The sequence below is a fragment of the Macrobrachium nipponense genome, chromosome 2 (assembly GCF_015104395.2).
Source record: "Macrobrachium nipponense isolate FS-2020 chromosome 2, ASM1510439v2, whole genome shotgun sequence".
Lineage (NCBI taxonomy): Eukaryota > Metazoa > Arthropoda > Malacostraca > Decapoda > Palaemonidae > Macrobrachium > Macrobrachium nipponense.
The window spans coordinates 33122965-33148234 of record NC_087201.1 but is presented as its reverse complement, the minus strand read 5'-3'; the positions used below and the strand labels follow the sequence as shown (position 1 = coordinate 33148234).

At 43.3% G+C, this 25270-nt stretch overlaps 1 protein-coding gene across 2 annotated transcripts in view; it reads right to left on the bottom strand.

Moving 5' to 3' along the window:
- The window catches only part of LOC135220517 (uncharacterized), a 121000-nt gene extending 99704 nt beyond the window's left edge, over positions 1 to 21296 (bottom strand). Inside the window, exons 1-2 of one of the 2 annotated variants that reach the window (XM_064257670.1) lie at positions 21172 to 21296; positions 7211 to 7319 (exon numbers count right to left, since the gene is read on the bottom strand). In XM_064257670.1, the coding sequence (XP_064113740.1) occupies positions 7211 to 7291 (81 nt within the window). In that variant the 5' untranslated portion in view covers positions 7292 to 7319; positions 21172 to 21296. Of the gene's footprint in view, positions 1 to 7210; positions 7320 to 20987; positions 21138 to 21171 lie in introns of those variants that run through there. The other variant, XM_064257669.1, reaches the window with a different exon arrangement.
- Positions 21297 to 25270: the final 3974 nt, after the last annotated feature.

The following is a 25270-nucleotide window of genomic DNA, read 5'->3' as shown; positions in this document are numbered from 1 at the left end:
CAACCCAGGTGAAGAGAGAGATGGGCGGCTATAGGTGGATAGTAAACGTTAAGACCTCAGGTTTGTTAGCTATGAAAAATACAAATTGATTAAAAAATTCTTCATTTGTTCATACGTCAAACAAACCTTTGTTCTTAACAATAGGATAGACTTATATTTAGAGGGAGGTACAAGTGCCCTAAACCAGCTGGGAGTTTAACCCACCTGACCACCCTTCCTAGAAGAACGAGTTCTAAAGAAGGGGGTCCAAGCCAATGACAGAATAGACAATCGGATATCCAAAAACCAGATTCATTGCATTCCAGGAAGAGAAAGAAAACTCCCTGTTCAAGCAACAAACCATGCAAGCCACAGGGGTTTGTCACCATTCCTCACTCCCTTTGCCAGCGAGAGGAGTACTTGCTACTGAATAGCAGACTTGTCTATTGTATAGTAACAATACAAGACCACCACCAGTATGACCACCGTACTCACCAGTTCCACCATATGACGTGTCTATTCTTCAACCTGCCCGTAAGACGAAGCAAGGTAAAAAGAAAGAGGCTAGCCAACTCACTCATTTTCTCTTCCACACAATCATCTTTGGTAAGATACAAACTGTCCTGCCAGGGGCACTGGTTAAGTTACACAACTTGTTGGGCAGCCACCACCAGACCCAAGGAAAAAGTGTCCAAGGACCTGTGGGCAAGGTTCCTTAGGGAAAAGGGAGAGAATTTGGATTGACATAGCCAAGAACCAGCGCTCAAAATCCAATGAACAGACAAGTTCTTCTTAAATCCCAGAGAGGAACTTATACCTCTGATGTCATGTGCTCTAGCCTGCACAGACTCAGTGACAGAACTAGTATGTGAGGAGTAAGCCTGTTTAATTGTCTCACGTAGCAAGAATGAAATCGTGTTCTTGGACACTTCCCTTCTGGACCACCATGTACTAACAAAAAGTCTACAGCACCTAGGTCTTAGGTAGAGAGTCCTCTTTAGACAGCATTGAAGTGCTCTAACAGGACAAAGCAAGAGCTCCTGTGGATCATTGTCCACAAAGTCATTCAGTGAGGGAATAGAAAATGAGGCAAACCTGTCATCATGCACCAAGGGATTCTGGGTCTTAGCCACAAATTCTGGGACAAATTCGAGGGAACCAGACCCCCAACCCCTGGTGTGTTTAACATTATAACTTAGGCCATAAGGCTCCCTAACTCTTTTCAAAGAAGCCAAGGCCAACAGGAAAACTGTCTTTAGAGTCAGATCCCTGTCTGATGACCGACGTAGGGGCTCAAATGGAGCTCGAGTTCTTTTGGTGAACAGGATTGTTCAAAACTCTTGAACAACAAGATTTTCCAGGATGAAGAAATTTCCACGCCACTCTGTAGCCTCTGACAGCTGAAACAGAAAGACCTTTCTCAACCCTGAGGAAGATCAGGAAATTGCTATCCGCTGAACAGAAGCTCTGAGTGGAAACCCCGTTGACGACCCCAATCACGGTAGACTGCCCGTTTTTCCTGGTAAGCTGCTGACAAAGATTTCCTGAGATAGCCAGACATCTGGCCCCCTCTAATAAGATGCTTGATAGTCTCCAGCCGGGAAGAGACATGGACTCTACTGATTGGTGAAACCTTTCCACATGAGGTTGGCAAAGGAGTTATTGCCATGGGGGAATTTCTCTTGGAATGTCTGACAGAGGAGACAGAAGGTCCAGAAACCACTTCACTTGAGGACACAGAGGTCCCACCAAGGTCATCCTGAGATTTCATGAACTCATTATATTCTGTTCAGAATATGACGGATCAGGAAGAATGAAGGGAAGGCGTACACCTTGAGCTTGTCCCAAGGATGCTTCAAGGTGTCCTCTGCTAGAGCAAGAGGATCCAGGACCACTGAACAGTAAATCTCCAGCTTCCTGTTGAAGCAAGTGGCAAAGGGGTCTAGCATAGGCCTTCCCCAAATGTCAAAAAAGCCTGTCTGCCATGTCCTGACATGCTCCACCGAGTTGTCGATCGCCCACTGGTGCATCTCAACTGTCAATGAATGCAGTTGACCAGACACCAGGTATCCGTTTGTTCATATAGGTGACCCGCGTGATGCTGTCCGACATCAGCATGACGGAATGACCCTCCACCCTCTCCCAGAACTCCTGCAGACCTAGGAAAGCTGCTTTCAACTCCAAAATGTTGGTGTGGAACAGTTTGTCCCCCACACTCCAAACACCCGAGGCAAGGAGATCTTCCAGATGAGCAACCCAGCTGTCCATGGGGGGCATCCAAAAACAGGAGGATGTCTGGAGGGGGTGAACGCAGAGGGGCTCCCACCATGAGATTCTGGTCATTTAACCACCAACATAGGTCTTTTCTCACCTCTTCTGACAGAGGAACTCTGAAGAGGGGAGTCTCCTGCCAGGGACCAGAATTCCTTCAGTCGCTACTGTAGAGAGCGAAGGTGAAGGCGACCATGAGGGACCAGCTTCTTCAGAGAAGGCAAAATCCCGAGAAGGACCTGCCACTAGTGAGCTGGCTGTTCGGTCTGTGACAGGAATGAATGTGCCAGCGACCTGAATTTCTCCCACCTTTGGTCCGGCAGAAAAAGTGTCGATGCTGCTGTATCTATATCCATACAGATAGAGAAGAAACAACATGTACATGATCTCCAGCCAAACCTTGTACATGCTCATGAGATGAACCACGTATACGTTCCCGGGACGAATCACATACATGGATGTGCAACGAGTCAAGTACACAGTATCACAATCATGTTATTCCGTCGTCAATCTGCTGTCTGGCCAAAAACCAAGCCAATCGCCGTTGTTGAATTGCTTCATCTGTCTGTTCAGCTGTTTCCTCATCCATACCATCAGCATCGGCACCTGCATTGGGGGCTCTTCCTTTCAATGCCTAAGCAGAAGGAGAGACAACCTGGCTAGCAGGAGTGGTGCAACATCTTTTCTAATATTTATAGTTTTAAGAATAAAATAATTTAAAAATGCATCCTCTTGGGTGAATGATTTTGTTAAACTTAAACACATTTAAAATATTGATAAGAGCCCCTTCAACTACTACCTACGCTATTACTTTGTAGATTACTTTTGCTCCTTCCCAGTCAATTACCTGCCCTAACTTTTGACGTGTGTCTGGCAATTGAACTATATTTCGACCCCATCCTACGTGACTGTTTATGTTCTTCTAATCTTATACCCAATCCCCTGCCTGATTCCACATAATAACACTTATTACAATCTTTACACGTCCCTAGCATTTCCCCTTCTTTCCCTTAACACCCTTTCAAGACAGCACAGAGGGCTGAAAGGGATGCAACTGTGTCTCCTTCGACTGGAGGGAAGAAGGTTGGGTCATTCCACAGATCCCCTTAGAAGAGGAGGACTTCTTAGGGGGAGAGGAAAAGCTAGTTAGACTCAAAAGTCTGGCCACGAAGAGCGAGGACCCAGAGATCTTCACAACTGCCTGGTGAATAAGGTTGTCATCATCCCGATGCTTGTTCACAGCAGCATCTACCTGTTCTCTGTTGAAGAGAGAGGTAGAACCCAGCAAAGGTCTGTTGCGAAGGGTCAAAACCAATGTGGGACTGAGAGACCTGGCAACACAAGAGAGAAAAGCATCACTTCTCTTAAGCACCAGGTTTGCCCACAAGTTTGCCATCTGGTGGGCCAAGTAGGAAATAGCCCTACCACCAGACTGGCACAGTCTCCCCCCCCAAAAGGCTGAGTCTTCTCAAGGGATGATAGACCCAGAAGAAGCAGCAACCTTAGATATTGTGAACAACTACAGATCTAACCAAGAGACTGCTTGGAGGGCTGCTAAAGCAGTAGCCTCCAGGGTCGCTGCTTCTTGCTGAGAGAGGGCTACACTCTCTGCAGTAAGATGCTGCAATGACAGACCAGGACCTAGTCGAACTAGGTCTGGGTGAAGCTGCTTCATTGGAAGAGACCTGTCCGAGGGCATGTAGAAATGCCTTTGACGAACTTAAGAGGGAGAATTATTTTGTCTCATCTATTAGACCAAAGGGAATTCTCATGTTCTGAGACAAGATTATTCACTTGACCTCCAACAGCAAGAGCAGATCACAGCAGCCCTATCGAAACTTTGGGTTCCTTCCTAGGACCCCAAAAAGATTCAAGCCTGGAGGGGCAGTCTCTTGAAGAAGAGGCAGTGGTTGCTTTCCCGAGATCGTAGTGCTGATGAATTACTGTTACGATCTCACCGGACTTTGAGAGAACAGCCCTCCTGATCTATCCTCCCAGGGATAAAACCTCACCAGACCCCTGGATCCATCCTGTACGACATAGGCGTACATCCGATGGCATCCTAAAACCTCTCCAGGAACATAGGCCCCCATCGCTGAATCCTGCACATCCTATCCACCTCACCCCTTTTGATGTAACCCAAGGAAATAGAGGGAATAGGAGAGGAGGATCTGATGCTCTTGTTCGACCTGCCAGCCTGGATGAGACGTGTACAATCATCAACCTGCAGTGATGAAGGCAATGTGTGTCTAGGTGAGCATGGTCACCTCTGCGAAACGTTTTCCCGAGGAGAGTGCAGAGGTTCTCGTTGCACTGTCAATGTGCTTATCCTCATTGTACTTGTCCACTTGTGCAAGTGAGAGTCAGGCGGGGACGCGTGATCAACAGTTTGACGAGAACGTGTACCATCCTCATGACGCATCCCAGTCCTTTTCAAGATTGAAACGTCATGTGAAGAGGGCAGCACAGTGGGCCTCCTCTTAGCAAATCTCGATGTCTTGCCCCGAGAGACAACATCTCCCCTGGCACCTGTTGAAGAACCAGACTTGCCTTTCACAGGTAGGGAGGGACGAGTCACTTGCATGACTATCCCTTCTCCCATCCTTAGCCACTGTCAAAATGGTGAGTGGTCTCTCCGGCACCAACAGTGGATGCCCATCTCCCCCTTAGAGGGTTGTGCATTCAGGGAACCTCACAAACGAGAACCCAACAGCTCCGGTTCCAGGGGCAAAGACCTTAAACTAGAGACAGGGGAACAAACCCAAATCTGAACTCCTGGGGCTCCTGTAGCACTAAACCCTCAGAACAGTACCATAGTTCACACTCCCGAAGGAGCAGGCGAACCTACAAGAAAGCCAACTACTTGCTTGGAGAGAGGATGCAGACCCTTAGAAGTTTCATGATGAGACTCCTTAGGGGGAGGATAAGCTACCTTCCTTTTCTTAGGCTGTGAAGCCTTCAAAGAGGGAGGTGAAAAAAGGCGGCAGACAAAAACGACCATGAGGATGACGACACTTTTTGAGACTTCCTCCTCGACTTCTTCACCAACTTCAGCGCGAGAGCTGTCAAGTCCCCCAAAGACAACTCGGCAGGTACAGGAGCAGGTCTGGGAACAGCAGCAGCAGGAACGACAGGCGGGATAACCTCTGACACCACCAGGGGTGACAGAGATACAGCAGGAACAGGCAGGGGTGCCACCCCAAATCCAGGAGGGGATGGCACTGAGGTCACGGGCCTTGGCAGATGGCGGTATGTGCCCATCACCACAGAAGGAATCACATTAGTCGGTTGATGTGCAAAGACCATTGTGGGAACCAAAGCAAATCTGTGAGTTACGGCAGTGCTGGCACTGGTACCATTCAGGTGTGCCACCAAAACACTCACAAAAGGGGTTCCCACAAGGCCCAGCGAAGCCCACGCCTGATCCAAACCTGACACCTCACCTCAAGAAGAAAAAGTTGGGTTAATGGGAGGGGTATTACCCCCTCGCCCTGAAGGAGACCCTTTGGAGCAAGAGGAGACCCTCAGAGGAGTGTTGTCCTAGTCACCAACACCCACCCTCAACCCCCACACTCTTCCTTCCCCAACAAGTTGGAAGAGGAAGGAGGAGCAGAAGCTTCCCTCGAAGGGGAAGCAGCGAGCACAGGACAATTGCCGGGAGAGATAGGAAGACGAAGGATAAGCAACCAAGGGCATGGTGGGGGCATGTTGCCCCTAACCACAGCCTTGGGTGTCTTCCTCTGATATCGTCTCATCCCAGCAAAATTCCCTCACTGCTCTGGAGACCAGTCACAACACTCAACACAAAGGTTATCAACATTATACACTCATGCCTTCGGCTAAAGGAACACAGGGCGTGAGGATCCACATCAGTGCTTGAGCAGAAATTACTGCATTTCTTGCCCTGCACCCTGGGCACTGCCGACCGGGGGCAGGCTTCTGAAGCAATTGTGATTCGTGGGTTTGAATATCCAAAAATCAAACACACACACAATAAACACAATTATACACAGATATTGACAAGAGTATTTCACAAACAACATAGAAAAATCCCACTGGGATAGAAAGAAATCAGCAAACAGTCGGGCAGGGAGTGAATACACGTCATTCCCCTAATGACGGCCAAAAGAAAATTTGAATGTTTACGTCTGGTGGGGAGGGACTGGTAGTTAACTACCAATTAAACTGCCTTGTTTGAAAGATTTCAGCAGCCGTGTCCAGGCTTTGCCTTTATAATTCTATTGTAAAGGACCAAGGGTTTGTATACTATTGTGTAGGAACTAGGTACACTTTCCCTACAATTACAAACTGAAGGTAAACTTCAGACAGAGGGTGTATCAGGACATGGAAAGAAATTTCCTGCATAAAAAGGATATCATCCAGCCAAACCAATAGTATCACATAAAAATCAACATATAAATACATATTCCAAGCATGTTTTGTTTGATATTTTGAAAATCTAAACTGTAAAACAGGAAATTAAACAAATAAAAAAATAAAAACCTTTACACACCAAACATTGAGCAATTTCAAATCAGTATATAATCCTGCACTTATGAGACAAAGAAGAACATCATTAAGAGATGCTTAATATCATCTGATTGCTCCAACATGAAACTCTGTGATGGAAATTAAAAACCAAAACAACCAGTAAAGTAACCTAACCAACCAACTTGACCAATAGGCTCATTAGTTAGGCTTAGAACCATGATGATCTTTTCAAAACCTAAATTCATTAAACATTTTATGAACTATTATTAGTAAATAAAATTAGAAAAGATTTTATAATTGTACAAAAAAGATGTACTGTACCCATGTTTTATTTTAATGTATGAAAGAAATGCATACTGTACCCATGCCTTATTTTAATGTATGAAAGAAATGCATTCACCTATTTCCTGACTTAATCTAGTCTCACATGAGTTGAGAAATGGTCCACACTGCAATAGACATAACTTACCTTTAATGACACTGCTTTCTGTAAATTATAGGCAAATTCTCTCGGTGTAACATTTGGTGGGGTTTCCTTAATTACACACATGGCAACTGCAACTTGAACCACCTGGTACCTTCTCCAGGAGAGGAAAAATATTCAAAATTAGTAGATAAAGTAGATTTAACAAACAATACTTCTGAGTCAGAATTGTCTATCCCTCTCAAAAATGATATTTTCACAATAAAATTAAGTTTCATATGTACATATTTACCCAATACGTAATTACATAGATATAGTTTCTAACTATCGCGGCATCTTGCATTTTGAAATTTGCAGTAGCACTTCTATTGTTCTAGTGAAGGTATCTAGTCCCGTCCACTTCTGGGAAAGAATAGGTGCAACACAGCTGAAGAGCTCAATTCATTTGTAACCTACTATGTCCATGAGAGGGGAGGAGGGCGGGCTCCAATTCTGTAATTACTTGGTTAATTAATCCTTTAATGCCGATTGGATGTATTAAACATTGATATAAATGGTCTATTGGGTGCCGATTGGACGTATGGTACGTCGATATAAAAAAAGTTTGTTTAAAAATTCACGGAAAAATAGTTATAGGCCTACTAGGCGAAAACTTTTGAATCACGCGCCTTGAGGGATGCTGGGAGCTCACGGATCAAGGTGTTGTTTTGTTTACAATAGTTACGCAGGCGCGCAAGCGCGAATTTCTTTCTTATCGCACTAAAAAGTATCAGCGACACATCTCAGAAATTATTTTGTCACTGACATAATTTTTGCACCATTTTATATTAGCCGTTAAATGGAGTATTATATATGAAAATGTGTGCAATTCCATGTAGAATACAACAATAAACAACTCATGGTTGTAGCTTTTATCAGTTTTGAAATATTTTCATATAAATAACGGTAAGTGCCAAAATTTCAACCTTCGGTCAATTTTGACTACCGAAATGGTCGTAAAACGCAATTGTAAGCTAAAACTCTTATATTCTAGTAATATTCAATCATTTATCTTCATTTTGCAACAAATTGGAAGTCTCTAGCACAATATTTCGATTTATGGTGAATTTATGAAAAAAAGGGATTTTGACGTAAGGAAAAATCTATTTCTGGGCGATTGGCTCGTGTCGCCAGCGAAATATCCTTTAATCTATTATTTCTAGGGTAAATGTACTAACACATACCAGAGAATAAATAAATAAAGAAAAAGGTCAGTATAACTGACTCGCTCACTCTCCCAGAGAGTGTCGATATGAACACTATGGCGAGTGAGACCACTACCACGAGCCAAATGCCAATAGAATTCTCCCACTACAAAATCCCCCAAGAGGAGAGCCGACCCACAGAGTGGGCAGCACCTACTACTACTACTCCATCCCATGCTGCCGACTGCTGCGCCTCTGGTGGCCATCCTTTTCAGTTAGCGCACACGAGACACACGTGCCATTTTCTTCTCTGTGTTTTTGTGCCCTTTCCTTTGGATTTTATTACTATGGAGCGTGCAGCCATCGCAGCAGCTAAGTTAAGTACTCAATGTTTATTGCTAATTGGTTTTTCCGGCCCTGAGCACGTATTTGCCGTTTTTTAGGTATAAATACGGTCTCTAGGTCGGAAGCATGGCAGCATGGTTCTGCCTCGTGGTGGGTCCGTTCTGGGTCGCCCATACCCAGAACTTCCCCTGGCTTTTGTACGCTCTATTTTTATTATCCGCTTTGTTTAGGGTAAGGTCTACACGGTTTTGTCATGCATGCATGTCTTTTACCTTATGTAGGCTCTTCCATCCAGACCCTAGCCACGGCTCTTAGTATCGGCCTCGGCTAGCTTTGAGTGGTAGACTTGCCTTCGGGTTAGTCGTACACTCCTGGATTTTTTCTCCTACTATTTTGTTTTCTTTCTTTCATTTTGTTATTCATATTGTATATTTTTGTGATATTGTTAGGTTAGTTAGGCGTCTGGCTCGCTTAGCCTAGGTCATGGCCCATTGGGCCTTTATGTTACCGCTTTTCAGCTCGGTTGCTTCCCGATAGCATCTCTCTGATCAGTTGGTTATGTTCTAGGCTTAGGTTGTTGTTCTTATCGCCCCGTGGTCACTATGTGATCACGAGGCAGCCAGACGCCTGTCCAGTCACCTTGCCCCCCTCCCGCTCTTCCATAGGGTCGGGGGGGGTGGCTAGGCCTGCCCATGCTCGCTCCGCATACCCGAGCCTGCTCCTCTCTCCCCCCAGGCGGAGGGGGTAGAGGGACGGGACAGACCCAGACTGGACTCGACCTCTCCGGCTTCTCGGTCCGGTCGGATGGTAAGGTGGGGGGGACTGGCCTTTCCCCCCCCCCCTCCGTTACTACTCCGTCGCTCCGTTACTAGCCCGAGTCTGTATGCCCCTTGCTCTTTCCCACCTTACTAGGGCTCCTTTACCACCGGAGACCTGGCATCCAGCGGAAAGGTGCTAGTCTACCCCACGGGGTGGACCGGAACATACAGTCGGTCACTTCTAACCTCTCCGTTTCACTGAGTTATACACTCCGCCACGCACTGGACTTAGTCCGGTACGTTCGAGCTTTTAGGTTTAAGATCTATTATGTTAAACTATTAAGTTTATCTTAAGTACCTTAAACCATTCCCCCTCCCTTCATGTTTCACCGGATACCTCCGGGGTTTATAGCCTATTCAGGCGATTAAGGGAGGGGCTATGCCCGAATTTTTTCCGAGCTCCGGCATGCAACGGAGTTCTTCTGTCCTTTAGCCTGTAAGTGATATTCTTTAAGATACTCATGTGTCTTTCCACTTACAGACCACCAACTGTGAGCATCCGGGATGCGCCGCCACACTTCAGGACCCATGTGGACACGAAGTTTGGGCCGGTCCCATGCTCCATGCGCGACTCCGCACGGGGACATCCAGGTCTGGTACCATGAGACGTGTACCATATGTTACGATCTGGTGAGCCAGCTTTTAGACGGGGTAAGTATACCATCTCCGGTAGCTGGTCCTCATCTGTTTTAGTGCTTAAGTTTTACATCAATCACTCTAACTTAAGGTAAATTCAAGGGGCCTTATAGCCCCTATAATTTTAAGTTATGCTTTAAGTTAGTTTTAGTTTTAAGTTATTCTTAAATCTAATCAATACCCTCTCTTCCAGGCGCCGGCCGTGAGGGATACCGCACTGGCAACCCTGCGGGCCTGGGTCGGCGGTTTCGGGAAGAACGCCGCCAAGGGTATGCCCTACATCCTGGAGAAAAGGTTGGCGGTACTAATCTTCCCCGGAGGCAAGGCGACAGGATACGTCGATCCAGTAGAGGCGGCCCCGACTATCGCCTTCATCCAGCAACAGCTGGCTGCCTCATTGACTGACCAAGGCCAGGACATCTCCTCGGAAGTCGCGACGTTGGATATTAATGTAGAACCTATGGTAGGTGTAGACGACCTGTTGGTCGAGGTAGGTAAGGTGGACACCCAAGGGATACCCTTGGGTGCAACTGTTTCTTCTACTCCTGCAACCTCTCCATCCTTCCAAGGCTTTACGGGTGACAAATTATATACTCCTCCTGACGCTTCAGTTAGACCCAAGGTCAAGGGTCAAGCAGTGAAATCCTTGACAAAGATGTCGTCGTCGTCTAAGAAGACGGCTTCGGCGTCATCTTCCTCTCGTAAGTCTCCGGCTAGGAATCCCGGAGCAGAGAGATCTAAAGCTTCTGGGTCCGGCTCTAAGTCCTCGAGGAGTAAATCCTCCAGAGAGAGATCTCACACTCCGGCAGAGTCGTCAGTTCCGCTACCCTTGGTTCCAATTCAGAGCCACCCCTCCACCTCCGCAGCAGCTCCGGCTTTGGACTCCAATGCTGGTCTGTTACAACAGGTGGGCGACCTGGTTGGGTCCCTGAAAAGTAGCAAAAAATCATAAATTTTTTCGTCCGATTGTCGTAATGTTTGCACCATTTTAAATTAGCCGTTACATAAAGTTTTATATATGGAAATGTGCGGAATTTCATGTAGAATACAACTAAAAACAACCCATGGTTGTAGCTTTTATCAGTTTTGAAATATTTTCATATAAATAACGATAAGTGCCAAAATATCAACCTTTGGTCAACTTTGACTCGATCGAAATGGTAAAAAACGTAATTGTAAGCTAAAACTCTTATATTCTAGTAATATTCAATCATTTACCTTTATTTTGCAGCAAATTGGAAGTCTCTAGCACAATATTTCGATTTATGATGAATTTATGAAAAAAACATTTTCCTTATGTCCGCGCGGTAACTCTTCCGAAAAAACTCAGAAATTTTTTTGTCCAATTGTCGTAATGTTTGCACCATTTTAAATTGGCCGTTACATAAAGTTTTATATATGAAAATGTGTGCAATTTCATGTAGAATACAACAAAAAACAACCCATGGTTGTTTTTTGTTGTATTCTACAACTTTGACTCGACCGAAATGGTCGAAAAACGCAATTTTAAGCTAAAACTATTACATTCTAGTAATATTAAATAATTTAACTTTATTTTGCCACAAATTGGAAGTCTCTAACACAATATTTCGATTTATGGTGAATTTATGAAATAAACTTTTTCCTTACGTCCGCGCGGTAGCTCTTCCGAAAAAATCAGACATTTTTTCATCCGATTGTCGTAATGTTTGCACCATTTTAAATTAGCCGTTACATAAATCTTTATATATGAAAATGTGCGCAATTTCATGTAGAATACAACAATAAACAACCTATGGCTGTAGCTTTTATCAGTTTTGAAATATTTTCAAATAAATAACGATAAATAGAGAAAATTCGTCCTTCGGTCAACTTTAACTCGACCGAAATGGTCGAAAACTGCAATTGTAAGCTACAACATTTATAGTCTAGTAATATTCAATCAATTACCTTCATTTGGCAACAAACGGGAAGTCTCTAGCACAATATTTCGATTTATGGTGAATTTTTGAAAACAGCTTTTTTTTTATGTCCGTGCGTTACGAATTCATGCATCATTTTGTGATAATACTTTCTCTGTGTTGCCTTGATCGTTTTGCAATGTGTTATCTACCAAAATGATCGCAATATAGTGTACAATACAACAGAAAAAAACTAACTCGTTAGCTTTAACCCTTTTGTTCACAGCGTGATTTGAATAAAATTATATCTGAAATTTTTTTTTTGCGCTATCATATATCCCATTATTTATATATGATATTTTTTTTCATTTCTGATGGTTGCATACTAAACTTCAGGCAATGAAAAAAAAGGAGCCAAAAATGAACTCTTAATCTTGAAAACTAAGCGTGCTGTGATTTTTTTAAAACACATTTTTGCCGCTTCGGCGCTCACTCCCAGACCCCGCCGGCATACGGGAGACGATTTTTATTATACCCCTTCGGCGTTAAAGGGTTAATTGTAAGTATACAGTAGGGACCCCATATCGAATAGTTAAAAACCGCAAATACTTAAAAGCCCACTAAACATACTTAGAACTGCCTATTTTGATAATTAAAACACAAAAAAAAATCCAAAAATTGTTATGCCTGAGTATTTGAATAGTTTTATCACAAAAAGTGCATTAGTCATGCAGATGATATAAAAATACAGTAATCTGTGAATATTTCTCAGTGAAAAATACCACAAATAGGAGAGTCTGAAAATCATCCGTCTGCGATCCCTGCGATCAGACTGCGATCAGTCTGCGATCAGACGTATCCCGTGCAAATGTATCCAAGCCGACACCAAGGTGAACACTCATGAACAGCTGGGGAGCGGTCGAGAGCCCAAAACAGAGGGCCCTCAATTGGTAAACTGTCTCCCCCAGGACAAAGCAAAGGTACTTGCAGAACAACTGATGGATGGGCACCTGGAAATACACATCCTTCAAGTCCACCATAAGCATGAAGTCGTTCCCCCTGATGGAGGCCAGCACAGTACGTGCCGTCTCCATCTTGAACCGAGTCTGGTGAACAAATCGGTTCAAGGGAGAGGTCTATGACTGATCTCCATCCCCTTTGAGGTCTTCTCTACGAGAAAGACTCAGCTGTAAAACCCTGGGACCAGCCCAACATGACTTCTACAGTGCCCTTGCTCAACATCTGCACTTCACGCAATAGTGCTTGGTCTTCTGTGAACCTTCAAGGTACGACCGCAGACAGACGGGGTGGTTGGTGAGATGTGGCGGAGACCTGAAGGGAAGTAGATATCCCACCTGAAGGAAGCCCATTACCCAGGCCTCCGCTCCATATTTCTGCCATGTTGCCCAATGGCTCGATAGGCATCTCCCAACCAACGGCAGCAGCTGGAGGGGAACGCTGACCTAGTGTTTCCCCTTCTTCTTCTTTTCTTCAACCCCCTTTCCCAAAGACAAGAAGGCTGAGTCGTTCCACGGACACCCTTACAGAGGAGGACTTCTCAGGGGACGAGGAAGAGCTAGCTAGACTCGAAGGTCTAGCTGCAGTGGAACGCAAAGACCCAGAAGTCTTTGCCACTGCCTGGTGGACAAGGCGGTCTTTATCATTATCCTGGCGCTTGTCTACCGCAGCACCTACCTGCTCTCTGTTGAAGAGAGAGGCAGAACCCAATAAAGGTCCATTGCAAAGGGTCAAGACTGACTTGGGACCGACAGACCTGGCTATGTGAGAGAGAAAAGTGTCCCTTCTCTTGAGCACCAAGTTCGCCCACAGGTTGCTGTCTAGTGGGCCAGGTAGGAAATAGCCCTACCTCTAGTCATGCACAGTCTTCCGCAGGCTGAGTCTTCTTCTGGAACGATAACTCCAGAAGAAGCAGCAACCTTAGACACTGTGAAAAGCCACAGGTCTAGCCAGGAGACTCCTGGAGATCAGCTGCCATGGTGGTAGCCTCCAGGGTCGCTGCCTCTTGCTGAGAGAGGGATACACCCTCTGCAGTAAGAAGCTGCAATGACAAACCGGGACCAAGATGAACCAGGTCCACCTCAACCTGTTTATTCAGTAGAGACCTCTCCAAGGAAGTGTAAAAATGCCTCTGACGAGGTAGAGGAGCGGGAAGCAGCTTGCCTGATCGACTGGACCAAAAAGAATTTTAATGTCATGAGACAAGATTGTTCACTTGGCCCAATACTCCGTCAGCAAGTGCAAACCATGGCAGTCCCGTCAAAACCCTGGGTTCCTTCTTAGGGCCCCTAGAGGATTTGAGTCAAGAGGGGCAGTCTACCAGAGAAGAGCCTGTGATTGCTACCCCCGAGATTGTTGTGCTGATGAGTTAGCGCTATGATCTCACTGAAGGTCCCCTGTATCTTGGGGGTGTCAGAATCTCTAGGCAAAGGGCCCTCAAGTCCTTTGAGAGAATGGCCTTCCTGATCTACTCTCCCCAGAGGGAGAACCCCTCCAGGAACATAGGCCCCCATTGTTGAACCCTGCGGACAGCACTCTACAGAATTCCTCCTATACACCATGCCCCTCCCTGTGTATCCTGAGGAAGTAGAGGGAAAAGAAGGGGAGAATTGGATGCTCTCATCTGTCCTACCAGCAGCACTGCTAGGAGGAATGAGTTGCGTGCGATCATCAACCTGTGGTGATGAAGGCAGCGCGGATCTAGGAGAGCATGGTCACCAAGGCGAGATGCTTTCCCGAGGAGAGTGCTGGTGACGTGCTCAGCCATGTCATACTCTGTTGCTCACATGACTGCAGGCGAGAGTCAAGCGAGGCCACATGGCTAGCAGGTTGGTGAGAACATGCACCATCTTCAAGACACATCTCACTCCTTTTCAAGGCTAAAACCTCATGTGAAGAGGACTGGACAGGGGATATCCTCTTAGCTCCTCCAGATGCCTTGTCCCGAGAGACAGCTACATCTTTGTAGCACCTGAGTGACCTGATGAGGAACCAGGCTTGGCTTTCACAGATAGAGATGAGTCACCAGCACGGCTCGGTCCCTTCTCTCGTCCTGCACTGCTGTCACGACAGTGAGAGGTCTCTCCATCACTGACAGTGGATGCACAGCCCCCCTTGGAGGGGTGCAAACTCCGGGAGACTCGTGAATGTGTACCCAACACAGCCCCAGTTTCAGAGGCAGAACTCTTGCAACTAGAGACAGAAGAACCAACCTTAGTCCGAACTCCTGGGTCTCCTGTGACACTAGACCCTGGGGACCGTGTTACAGTTCCCACTCCTGAAGGAGCAGGCAAGCCAATGAGAGAGCCAACTACTTCCTTGGCAAGAATATGCAGATCCTTAGAAGCCTCGTGACGAGAGTTCTCAGAGGGCAGAGAAGCTAGTACCTTCATCTTCTTAGGCCGAGAAGACTTTGAAAAGAGAGGTAAAGAGGTGGCAGATGACGACGATGAAGACTAAGACACCTACCCAGACCCTCTTCTTCTTCAACTTCTTCTCTGCCAACTTCTGCAAGAGAGTTGTCAGGGGCATCCGAGGTGCACCAGATGACTCGGCAGGTGCAGGAGCAGGCCCAGGAACCACAACAGGAGCAGCTGGCAGGGTCACCTCTGCCACCACTAGGGGTGACAGAGGAGGAGCTGGAACCACAGGAACAGGTATGGGTGCCACACCAAAACCAGGAGGAGATGGTACTGAAGTTACAGGCGCTTGGAAATGGTAAGCTGGCAGTTGGGCACGTGTACCAAAAACCACTGTAGGGATCACATTGGTTGGGTGGTGTGCATAAACCAAGTGGTGCGCAACACCAAAGCTGTGCTGAGTCATCGTAGATGTAGTGAAGGTGACTACAGCATGAGTTACCACCAAGCCCATAGAAGCCCACGCCTGATCCAAACCGGACACTTCACCTGCAGAAGACAAAGTCGGGCTAATGGGAAGGGTACCCCCTCGCCCCAAAGGAGAACCTTCGGAGCAAGTGGAGATCCCTAGAGGAGTGCTGCCCTGGTCCACAGGTCAAACTATTCTTCCTCACCCGATGAGTCAAAGAGGAAGACGAAGGTGAGGCTTCCCCCGAAGGAGAAGCAGCAACTACATATGGGACAACTGATGGGAGAGAGGTAAGAAGATGAAGGGTTAACTACCAAGGGCATGGTAGGAGGCATGTTACCCCCAACCACAGGCAAGAGCATCTTCCTATGATACTGTCTCCTCTCGGCAAACCTCCCCCACTGTGCTGTAGACCAATCACAAAACTCAGCACAACAGTCATTCATATCACACTCACGCCCTTGGCAGGGGGAACACAGGGCGTGGGGATCTACATCAACGGAAGAGTGGAAGCTACTGCACTTCCTACCCTGCACCCTGAGACACCACCGGCCAGGGGCACAATTAAGCAATTGTGATTTTTGGGTTGGCATTTAGATATTAGAATCAAACAAACAAAGAACACAGTTATAAACATATATCTACAAAACAAGGAAAAATCCCATCTGGATTTAAAAGTAACCAGCTGAACACTCGAGCAGAGAGTGAACAAGTCTTTCCCTAACACTGGCCAACAGTAAACTGAAATGTTTACATTCAGTTGGGGGGAGACTCCCAACTACCAGACCAGTAATCAACTACTGAACTGCCTTGTTTGAAAGATTTTTGTGGCCGTGTCCGGACCACGCCTTAATTAATTCTGATAGTAAAGGACTAAGGGTTTGTATACTGTGTAGGAACAATCCTCATTTCAGTTAACACCTAGCAGCCTTGATTAAGTATGAATGGGGAAGGTAAGATTAGGATACATCCCAGTACTTAGAAACACCTCTGATTTGTATTTCACACAAAACAGTGCAGAACAACTATAATATGTACATATAAATGATACTAAATAACAGACTGATTTCTCAATACCTTACATTTCAAGTGTTTTTTTATTTTGGTAAATTTTTATTGATTTTGGAAATTTCCAGAGTTGTAAATATCTTTATCTGTGTTTCATTGTGAGCTTTGAATGTTTCTGACATGCATTTTGGTGTCAAATCAGAACTTTTAGATATAATGGACCACTCATATCATACAATTATGGGAGACCACATTGGGAAAATGTTTTTTTTTTTGGGGGGTAGGGGGAAAAAAAGCAAAAAACAAGGATGTAATTAATCTAACCTACCCTAGGACACATGGTTCAAATACACTAGTCATCTTTAACCACAATGCACAAAATAAAATCTGATTGGGAGCCCCACTCACATAAATATCAAAACATAAAAAAAATACTTAGAAAAAGTCCATGTGAGTAACAACATTTGAAGGTATGTTTTTAAAGACCCTTACAATAAATCTCCGATAGAATTTAGTACTATAATTTTCAAATTAAGCATATTAAGGAAACTTAAAAACACAATAAAAAATAATTCCATTATCAAGAATTAATATCAAAGTATAAATTAACATGTTTTAATTCAGGTGTTTTGTCAAGAGTTGAGTGAAAAACAAAGCCAGTAGACAACATATAAAAGTTAAATAACAGACTGAAGAAAAAGGCATGGAGATTATACTTTCCTCCCACAAATCAATACTAGAACTTTTATGCTGTGCTCTTAAGACTCCTTAATATACTTAATAGTAAAATCATACTGAAATTTATCACAATTTGACTGTTACCAAAATATTCATTACCTTTTATGTTACAACATTCATTCCCATGAGTGCGGTTGAGGTGATAAAGTAAAAATTTACCAGCAAATATTCTTAGCATCAAGATAAACCATTAGGGTAAGGTGGGTGAATACAGACCGAGGGGGAACACTGACCGAATGCTCTAGTACGAAAACTATCTCAAAGTTTGTGCCGAAACTCAACACCAACGCAGCAACCACATTTGTAAACAACATGTGAGCCACAGGTTTCTGCCATCACATTGTCTGTTTATCAGATGTCGCAAAAATTTTTAAAGTGCAAAATATGACTCTCATTCTTTGAGTTGAGGATTTATATGTATACCATAGGTGGGCCATGTTGTGTAGTTTGTTTTGGGGACAAAATGGAATTTTTAGGCAATTTTTCTACTAATAGGTCGGTATTCCCCCATCTCACCCTACAATTATATACAGCATCAGGTAATAGGTATCAAAGACTTCAGCTTTTGGGCTATTCATAACTAGGCTGCGATTAACAATATTTTTAATGGCTGAGAAACTGGGATACTAATAGGCCTAACAGCAGCAATAATTAGATTATTTTTCAGAAAACTCCAGGCACCTGCCACATTCTAATTTAGCCTATAGGCTATTTTTCTTGGGTAAAACACATCAAAACAAAAAATTTCTTCTCGATACATAACTTACATAATTGCTTAACAAGAGAGAAAAAATTAGGTAGTATATTCAAATTACGCCTTAGGCTAGGTAGTAGTAAAACAATAGGTACAGCACTCCCACCCCCTCCATAGCTAATATGGGAAAATTGTAACCCGTAAACAACCCTCTAGGTTCCATTAGGTTGGTATTTTTACGTTCTTTTAATGCCCTATTATCATTTCCTTGCCATTTCTGCATATCCCAAAATGGGGTTTCATGCCAAAATGGCTTAACTGGAGTCTTCCGTAAAATTACCAATAAATAATTTTAAAAGAACCAAGTAAACTACGATATGGAAAAGTTAAAAACTAAATGTAGTATAGGGGGAAACACAGCTTTGGATCCATCGTCATCAGGTGGATCAGCCTTATTCACTCGATATTTAATTGGTGAAACAAGAATACAATTACATCGTTAAGCATAACATTCAAAAGATTGAAGTTTCGTCAACATAATGTGATATATGAAAGCACCATACAAACTAAAATAAGCATGTGAGGTCTTAGTAAAATATGTTTTCAAGGCAGTTTTTAAATCCAATATGGCGCCGACTGACTGAGGTGCCGTTCATAACCGGCATGGATCTCATGTCCTTCCCAGAGCTCATTTGAAAAATATTAGCGTATATATGTAACGTTTATTGATCTTACTCAAGATTGCAGTTGTAATCAGCACAATAAAACAACATTTTGTTGCCTATATTAGAGAAAGATGAAACTTCTTATTCCCACGGTCATGGTTTGAACTAAAATTTGTTTTTACCTTGTAATCGGTGGTTTTATCCTTACTGCCATTAAAACTGAAACTCCACAGTGCTTATTTGATTGTAATTATACACATTTTGGTCTTAATTCACTCCAAATTCCACTTGAACTATGTTGTGGTTCCTGGTTCCTAAGCTTTCATTCCACAAACACAGTTGCGGGCAGCACAAAACTACGCTGTTTGTGAGGTGCAAAGCTATTCCCTTAATTGTTTACTTACTATTATTTAGTTTAACTTTACTTTATGTTGCTTCAAAATGTTTATTTTAATTCATGTCTATTATCCCTTTTTTGCAACCAAATTAACACCAAAAAATTACAGATATTTCTAAAGCAGAGCAGACGACGGCAAAATTTCATTGTTACCAATTTAGTGGAGCTTAACACATACGCCCATGCATTTACAAACTGTTTCCATGAATTCTAGTTGTCTTAGTAATGCAATAATGATAAAATTGCTCTAATATGTATATACGTATACTACAAATAGATGCGCTAATTTCACTTAATTCCCCGGTTTTGTGTAAGTCTTATACCAAATTTGGAGGGTAAACACATACCAATTGGCAACACTGATAAAAAATAGGAGAGTATGAACGACGCCATAGGTACTGTTCACAGCAAAACTGTTGATATTTGAGTCAGGAATCTAGTTACTTTTTCAACAACAAATATTTTCAAATTAATAATCATGAATATGTAAAAAACTTATGCAATTCATGACCTTATACTGCTGTTTAACTATTTATTTAAATAATTATCTAGTGCACGCTTCTTCATCTTTCTACCGAAAAATCGTTAGTTTCTTAGGAAGCCAAGCGGATGTTGTTATTGTGCACAATTGCTGTGAAGAAAGTGCCCCGGCGTCTATGGGTACAAGTGGTGTGCTGATTTAGCACAGGAAATGGGAAGTTTGTTGACACAAGGACTCCGCAAACATCAAGATGGCATCAATCTTCTACATTTTTCGTGTTTTAAGTAAAAATTTTGAAAGTGTCATGGAGGTATGTTTGCACTGTGCATGGCTAGACTTTCATTTTGGGAAACAACTGAGTGGACAAGCTGATCCAGTCTTACCTGCTTGTTGATCCACCCTCCGAAAAAGTATTTTTGCTTACTTCGAAAAGAGAGTAGAGGCCTCGAGGTGTTTCTCCCATCACCCGATGACTCGTGAATGGTGCCCATCTCCGGTGTCAGGACGTGTTAAAGTGCTTTTTCAGAGGGTGGATCAATAAGCGGGCTAGACTGGATCAACTAGTCCACTCAGTTGTTTCCACTAACTTCTGTTTTAGTCCAGTCAGTTGTTTCCACTAACTTCTGTTTAATCTTAAAATATGACCTTAATTTCTAACTTTGAAGAAAATACTTACTTCGAAAGGAGAGTAGAGGTCTCGAGGTGTTGCTCTCACCACCAATGACTCATGACTGGCGCCCATCTCCAGTGTCAGGACGTGTTAAAGTACTTTTTCGAAGGGTGGATCAACAAGCAGCCAAGACTGGATCAGCTAGTCCACTCGGTTGTCTCCCCTATCATTTCCTAGCCATTTCTGCATAACCCAAAATGGGGTTTCATGCCAAAATGGCTACCTAACTGGAGTCTTCCGTAAAATTACCAATACATAATTAAAAAAGAACCAAGTAAACTACGATATGGCAAAGTTAAAACCTAAATGTATGTCTACGTCAATAAATGACTTTGAAAGCTAGGCTAGGCTAGCTGCCTCTAGCATATAGGATAGTAGCCTATTATGGCATTAAATACACCTATGGATTCAGGTAAACCATAGGTTGACCAGACGCGGATTCACGATCACTTCTACTTGCTTATTATTCATGCTGAGGATTCTGAACAATGTCGACACAAGAGAACTCTCGAAAATATGTTCAAAAGACAGACTTTCTTCCCTCGCGGTAATCAAGGACCACTAGGAATCCAGGATTAGTGGGCGTTGTCTCAGGCAATGAAACGTAAACAAAAACTTCTTCTTGCAAGTTTTGCTTCACCCACCTGCTCTAGTTATTGGACGACTACGGCTAAAATTATATTGTGATGCCTATGCATTAGACCAATAGTTCTTAACCTTTTTAATCACCACGCCCCCTCTTAAGAGCTGGTCCTTTCTCTCACACCCCCTTGCATTTATGAGTAAAATTCCCTCCCAGATATGAAGGGGGAAAATATGAGAAAGAGAAGGGGTTTCGAGGGTTAGGAAGGGAGAGGCCAGTAATTACAAAACATGGGAAGCTCAACGAGCCTATCTCGAGTAGTAGACTCTAGGAAAGTAACGTTATAAGGAGATACTTTTGCATTTTTTCATAATCTTCTCAATATTAGTTCTTCCCTCTTGTTAAGAGAATAACCAACGATGTAATTAGATAATTTTTTTTCCAAGGGCTCGCGCCTCCCCTGGAAATTGCTGATGCCCCCCAGGTTAGAACCACTGCACCAGACTCGTCACAGATATTAAGTCTTATTGGAAGCATATATTATAACATTCATGAAAAACAAAACTGTATTAGTAACAATTTACAGACTTTCTAAAAGAGATCACTTCGTTTTTGTTCATGGTCCGTTCCCGCTGTTTAAACCCTGCACCGTGTACGTGAAGTTCGAAAAAAAAAAAAAAAGTTAAGCCACTAAAAGATATTTCCAAAGATTTCATGACACGAAGCTCATTCCTGTTTTAATGAAAATCGTCTAATTTTATGAATGATGCCTCATTTCACCGATGGTTTCGTGGAAATAAATAAAATACATTAACACAGGTCTACTTTTAACTAACCTCAAGAGGATTTTTTATGGGTTTCTGAGCTAAAGCCTCTTTCCAGTTCACCGGAAACACTTTAATACAATAATAATTTATCAATATATAAGCATGATACAACAATCCAGTGATCTCTACAATTTATGAAAATTCCAATTTACTGCCAAAGTATGCTTTGAGATGTCTCCAGTATTGTGTCGAATACGCAATTACATTTTATTATCCCCAGAGGGCCAACATATAATATGGATGCCTACATCTTTATGTACTTAATTAAACCCTAGAGGGCCAGAGAGCAATTATGGGATGACAGGCAGAGGAGCTCTTTGCCAAAGGTTGAGATGTTAAAATGTTCCTGACAGAAAAGAAGGAAAGGTTACTTGTGGCATAAGTCTATGGTTATGGTATGTGGTGGAAATAATAGGGTAAATGTTATTTAGACCTTATATTATGACACAAGCACCATAATTATTGTTGGCCTGGCAACTCGTCTGGCTTTAATTGCGCTCGCTCATTAATTTAAACTAATCCAGTCTGTTAACAGAAACAAAACAAAGATATTATGGTGCGATGTACTGAAGAATTTGGAAAGCTGGAAATATTGGAATGGTACGAGACGAGACAACGTAAAGAGAGAAACTTGAAACAAAAGTGAAATTTAGATTTGAATGACATAGAGGAAATAAAATAAAACGCAAATGATGAAATGAATTAACACAACATGGAGGAGTAATAAATGGAAGAATTATTGTTTATTATCTAATGAAAATACAAAGAGAAAACGCAAAAAGATTCCCAGTTTATTCAAGAAAACCTACGTTTAATCGTTAGAATTAAAAGCGCGAATATTTAATGAAAGTAAATAGTAGACTGACCCAGGGGAAGGTGGAAAACGTAGAGTATGTAAAGTAAAACAAGATTTAGACTATTATTTCACCAACACCGTGTTGCGCAGCTTATAATCGAATGAGGAGCACGTTTATCATCGCTGACCTCCGTATCGTTAAGAGAGAGAACTGATCTCGGGTGTAGGAAAAACTAACTCACTCAGCATTCAGCAAGGACCTGAATAACAAGCCCCTTATATAAGAACTTCAGACCTGCAACGACTTACAGGAGATTTTGCCAACCCAATTGTTCTGTCCCCCCCCCCCCCCCCACCCACCCACCTCATTTATGCTCAGGACACTTGACTTGTATTACTAGGAATATCAGCAAGATCCTGTGGTATAGGTATGTAAGAATAATATCACAGTAGGTTCTGCGCGTCGTAAAAGGCGACTAAAAGGATAACTGCTGCCTTACACTCTTACTTTTTAGCAAAAGGCCAGGCCCACCACCAAGAATTGTGGAAACTGCTGCCTTGTAGTCTTACTTTGTAGCAAAAGGGTATGCCCACCGCCATTAACTATGGAAACTGCTGCCTTGCAGTCTTACTCTTTAGTAAAAGGCTAGGCCCACTGCCATTAACTGTGGAAAATGCTCCCTTACAGTACTATTAATTTTTTGCAAAAGGCTAGGCCCACCTTCATTAACTGTGGAAACTGCAGCCTTGCAGTCATACTTTGTAGTAAAAGGCTAGGCCCACCGCCAATAACTGTGGAAACTGCTACCTTGCAGTCTTACTATTTAGTAAAAGACTAGGCCCACTGCCAATAACTGTGGAAACTGCTGCCTTGCAGTCTTTCTTTTTAGCAAAAGGCTAGGACCACTGCCAAGAACTGTGGAAACTAACTGCTACCTTGCAGTCTTACTTTTTAGTAAAAGGCTAGGGCCACTGCCAATAACTGTGTAAACTGCTGCCTTGTAGTCCTACTGTTTAGTAAAAGGCTAGGCCCATAGCCAATAACTGTGAAAACTGCTGCCTTGCAGTCTTACTTTTAGTAAAAGGCTAGGCCCTCTGCCAATAACTGTGAAAACTGCTGCCTTGCAGTCTTACTTTTTAGCAAAAGGCTAGGACCACTGCCTAGAACTGTGGAAACTGCTACCTTGCAGTCTTACTTTTTAGTAAAAAGCTAGGCCCACCACCAATAACTGTGGAAACTGCTGCCTTGCAGTCTTTCTTTTTAGCAAAAGGCTAGCCCCACTGCCAATAACTTTGGAAACTGCTGCCTTGCAGTCTTTCTTTTTAGCAAAATGCTAGGCCCACCACCATTTACTGTGGAAACTGCTGCCTTGCAGTCTTACTTTTTAATAAAAAGCTAGGCCCACCGCCATAACTGTATAAACTGCTGCCTTGCAGTCTTACTTTTTAGTCAAAGGCTATGTCCACCGCCAATAACTGTGGAAACTGCTGCCTTGCAGTCTTACTTTTCAGTAAAAAGCTAGCCCCTCCGCCAATAACTGTGGAAACTGCTGCCTTGCAATCTTACTTTTTAGCAAAGAGCTAAGCGCTGCCGATAACTGTGGAAACTGCTGCCTTGCAGTCCTAATTTTTAGTAAAAGGTTAGACCCACTGCCATTAACTGTGGAAACTGCTGCCTTGCAGTTGTACTTTGTAGTAAAAGGCTAGGCCCACTTCCAATAGCTATGATTGACAACAGCAAGGGCATGCGGTCATAAAAACCCCCTTTGCCACTCAGTAAACCTACAGCTGATGATGTCTTTGATAGAAGGTAGTGGAGGAGGCGCATCAGGCAATTGACCCCTTCATGTAGGGATAATGATGGGAAAGAAGACTAGGAATACCAGGAACTAAGTAGCAACATCAAGAAGCTGCTCAATACCTAGGATTAAGCACCCTATGTTGGAGTATCCCGAGGCGTCTGTAGAGGGCCAGCTTTCGCCATTGATAATGATTCAATATTCCCTTTCTTTGTGTTTAATCTAATAAATGATTCAGCGCCTCAATGGCGTGGTTGTTATGGTGTTGGCGTCCCACCTGGGTGGTCGCGGGTTCGATTCTCGGCCATTCCATTGAGGAGTGAGAGATATGTATTTCTGGTGATAGAAGTTTACTCTCGACGTGGTTCGGAAGTCACGTAAAGCCGTTGGTCCCGTTGCTGAATAACCACTGGTTCCATGCAACGTAAAAGCACCATACAAACAAACAAACAAACTAATAAATGATTCAAGATCATTTAGACTTTGTTAATTATCCGATCAGAAATTAACTTTAACTGAAAATTACCCGAGTTCCAATTGAAGTAATTTCGTAAAATAAATAAATAAATAAATAAGATTTATGTCACAAGAACTCTACACTGTCCTTATGGTGAAGTGTCAGTTGAACCAAAGCAACCTCATGTGGTTCCAAGCTCGGGCTGGTAAATAACTAGCATTCTAACTATATGCTGTCGGCTATCTCTGTAAAAAAAAAAAAAATGGTCCTATAATTACCTA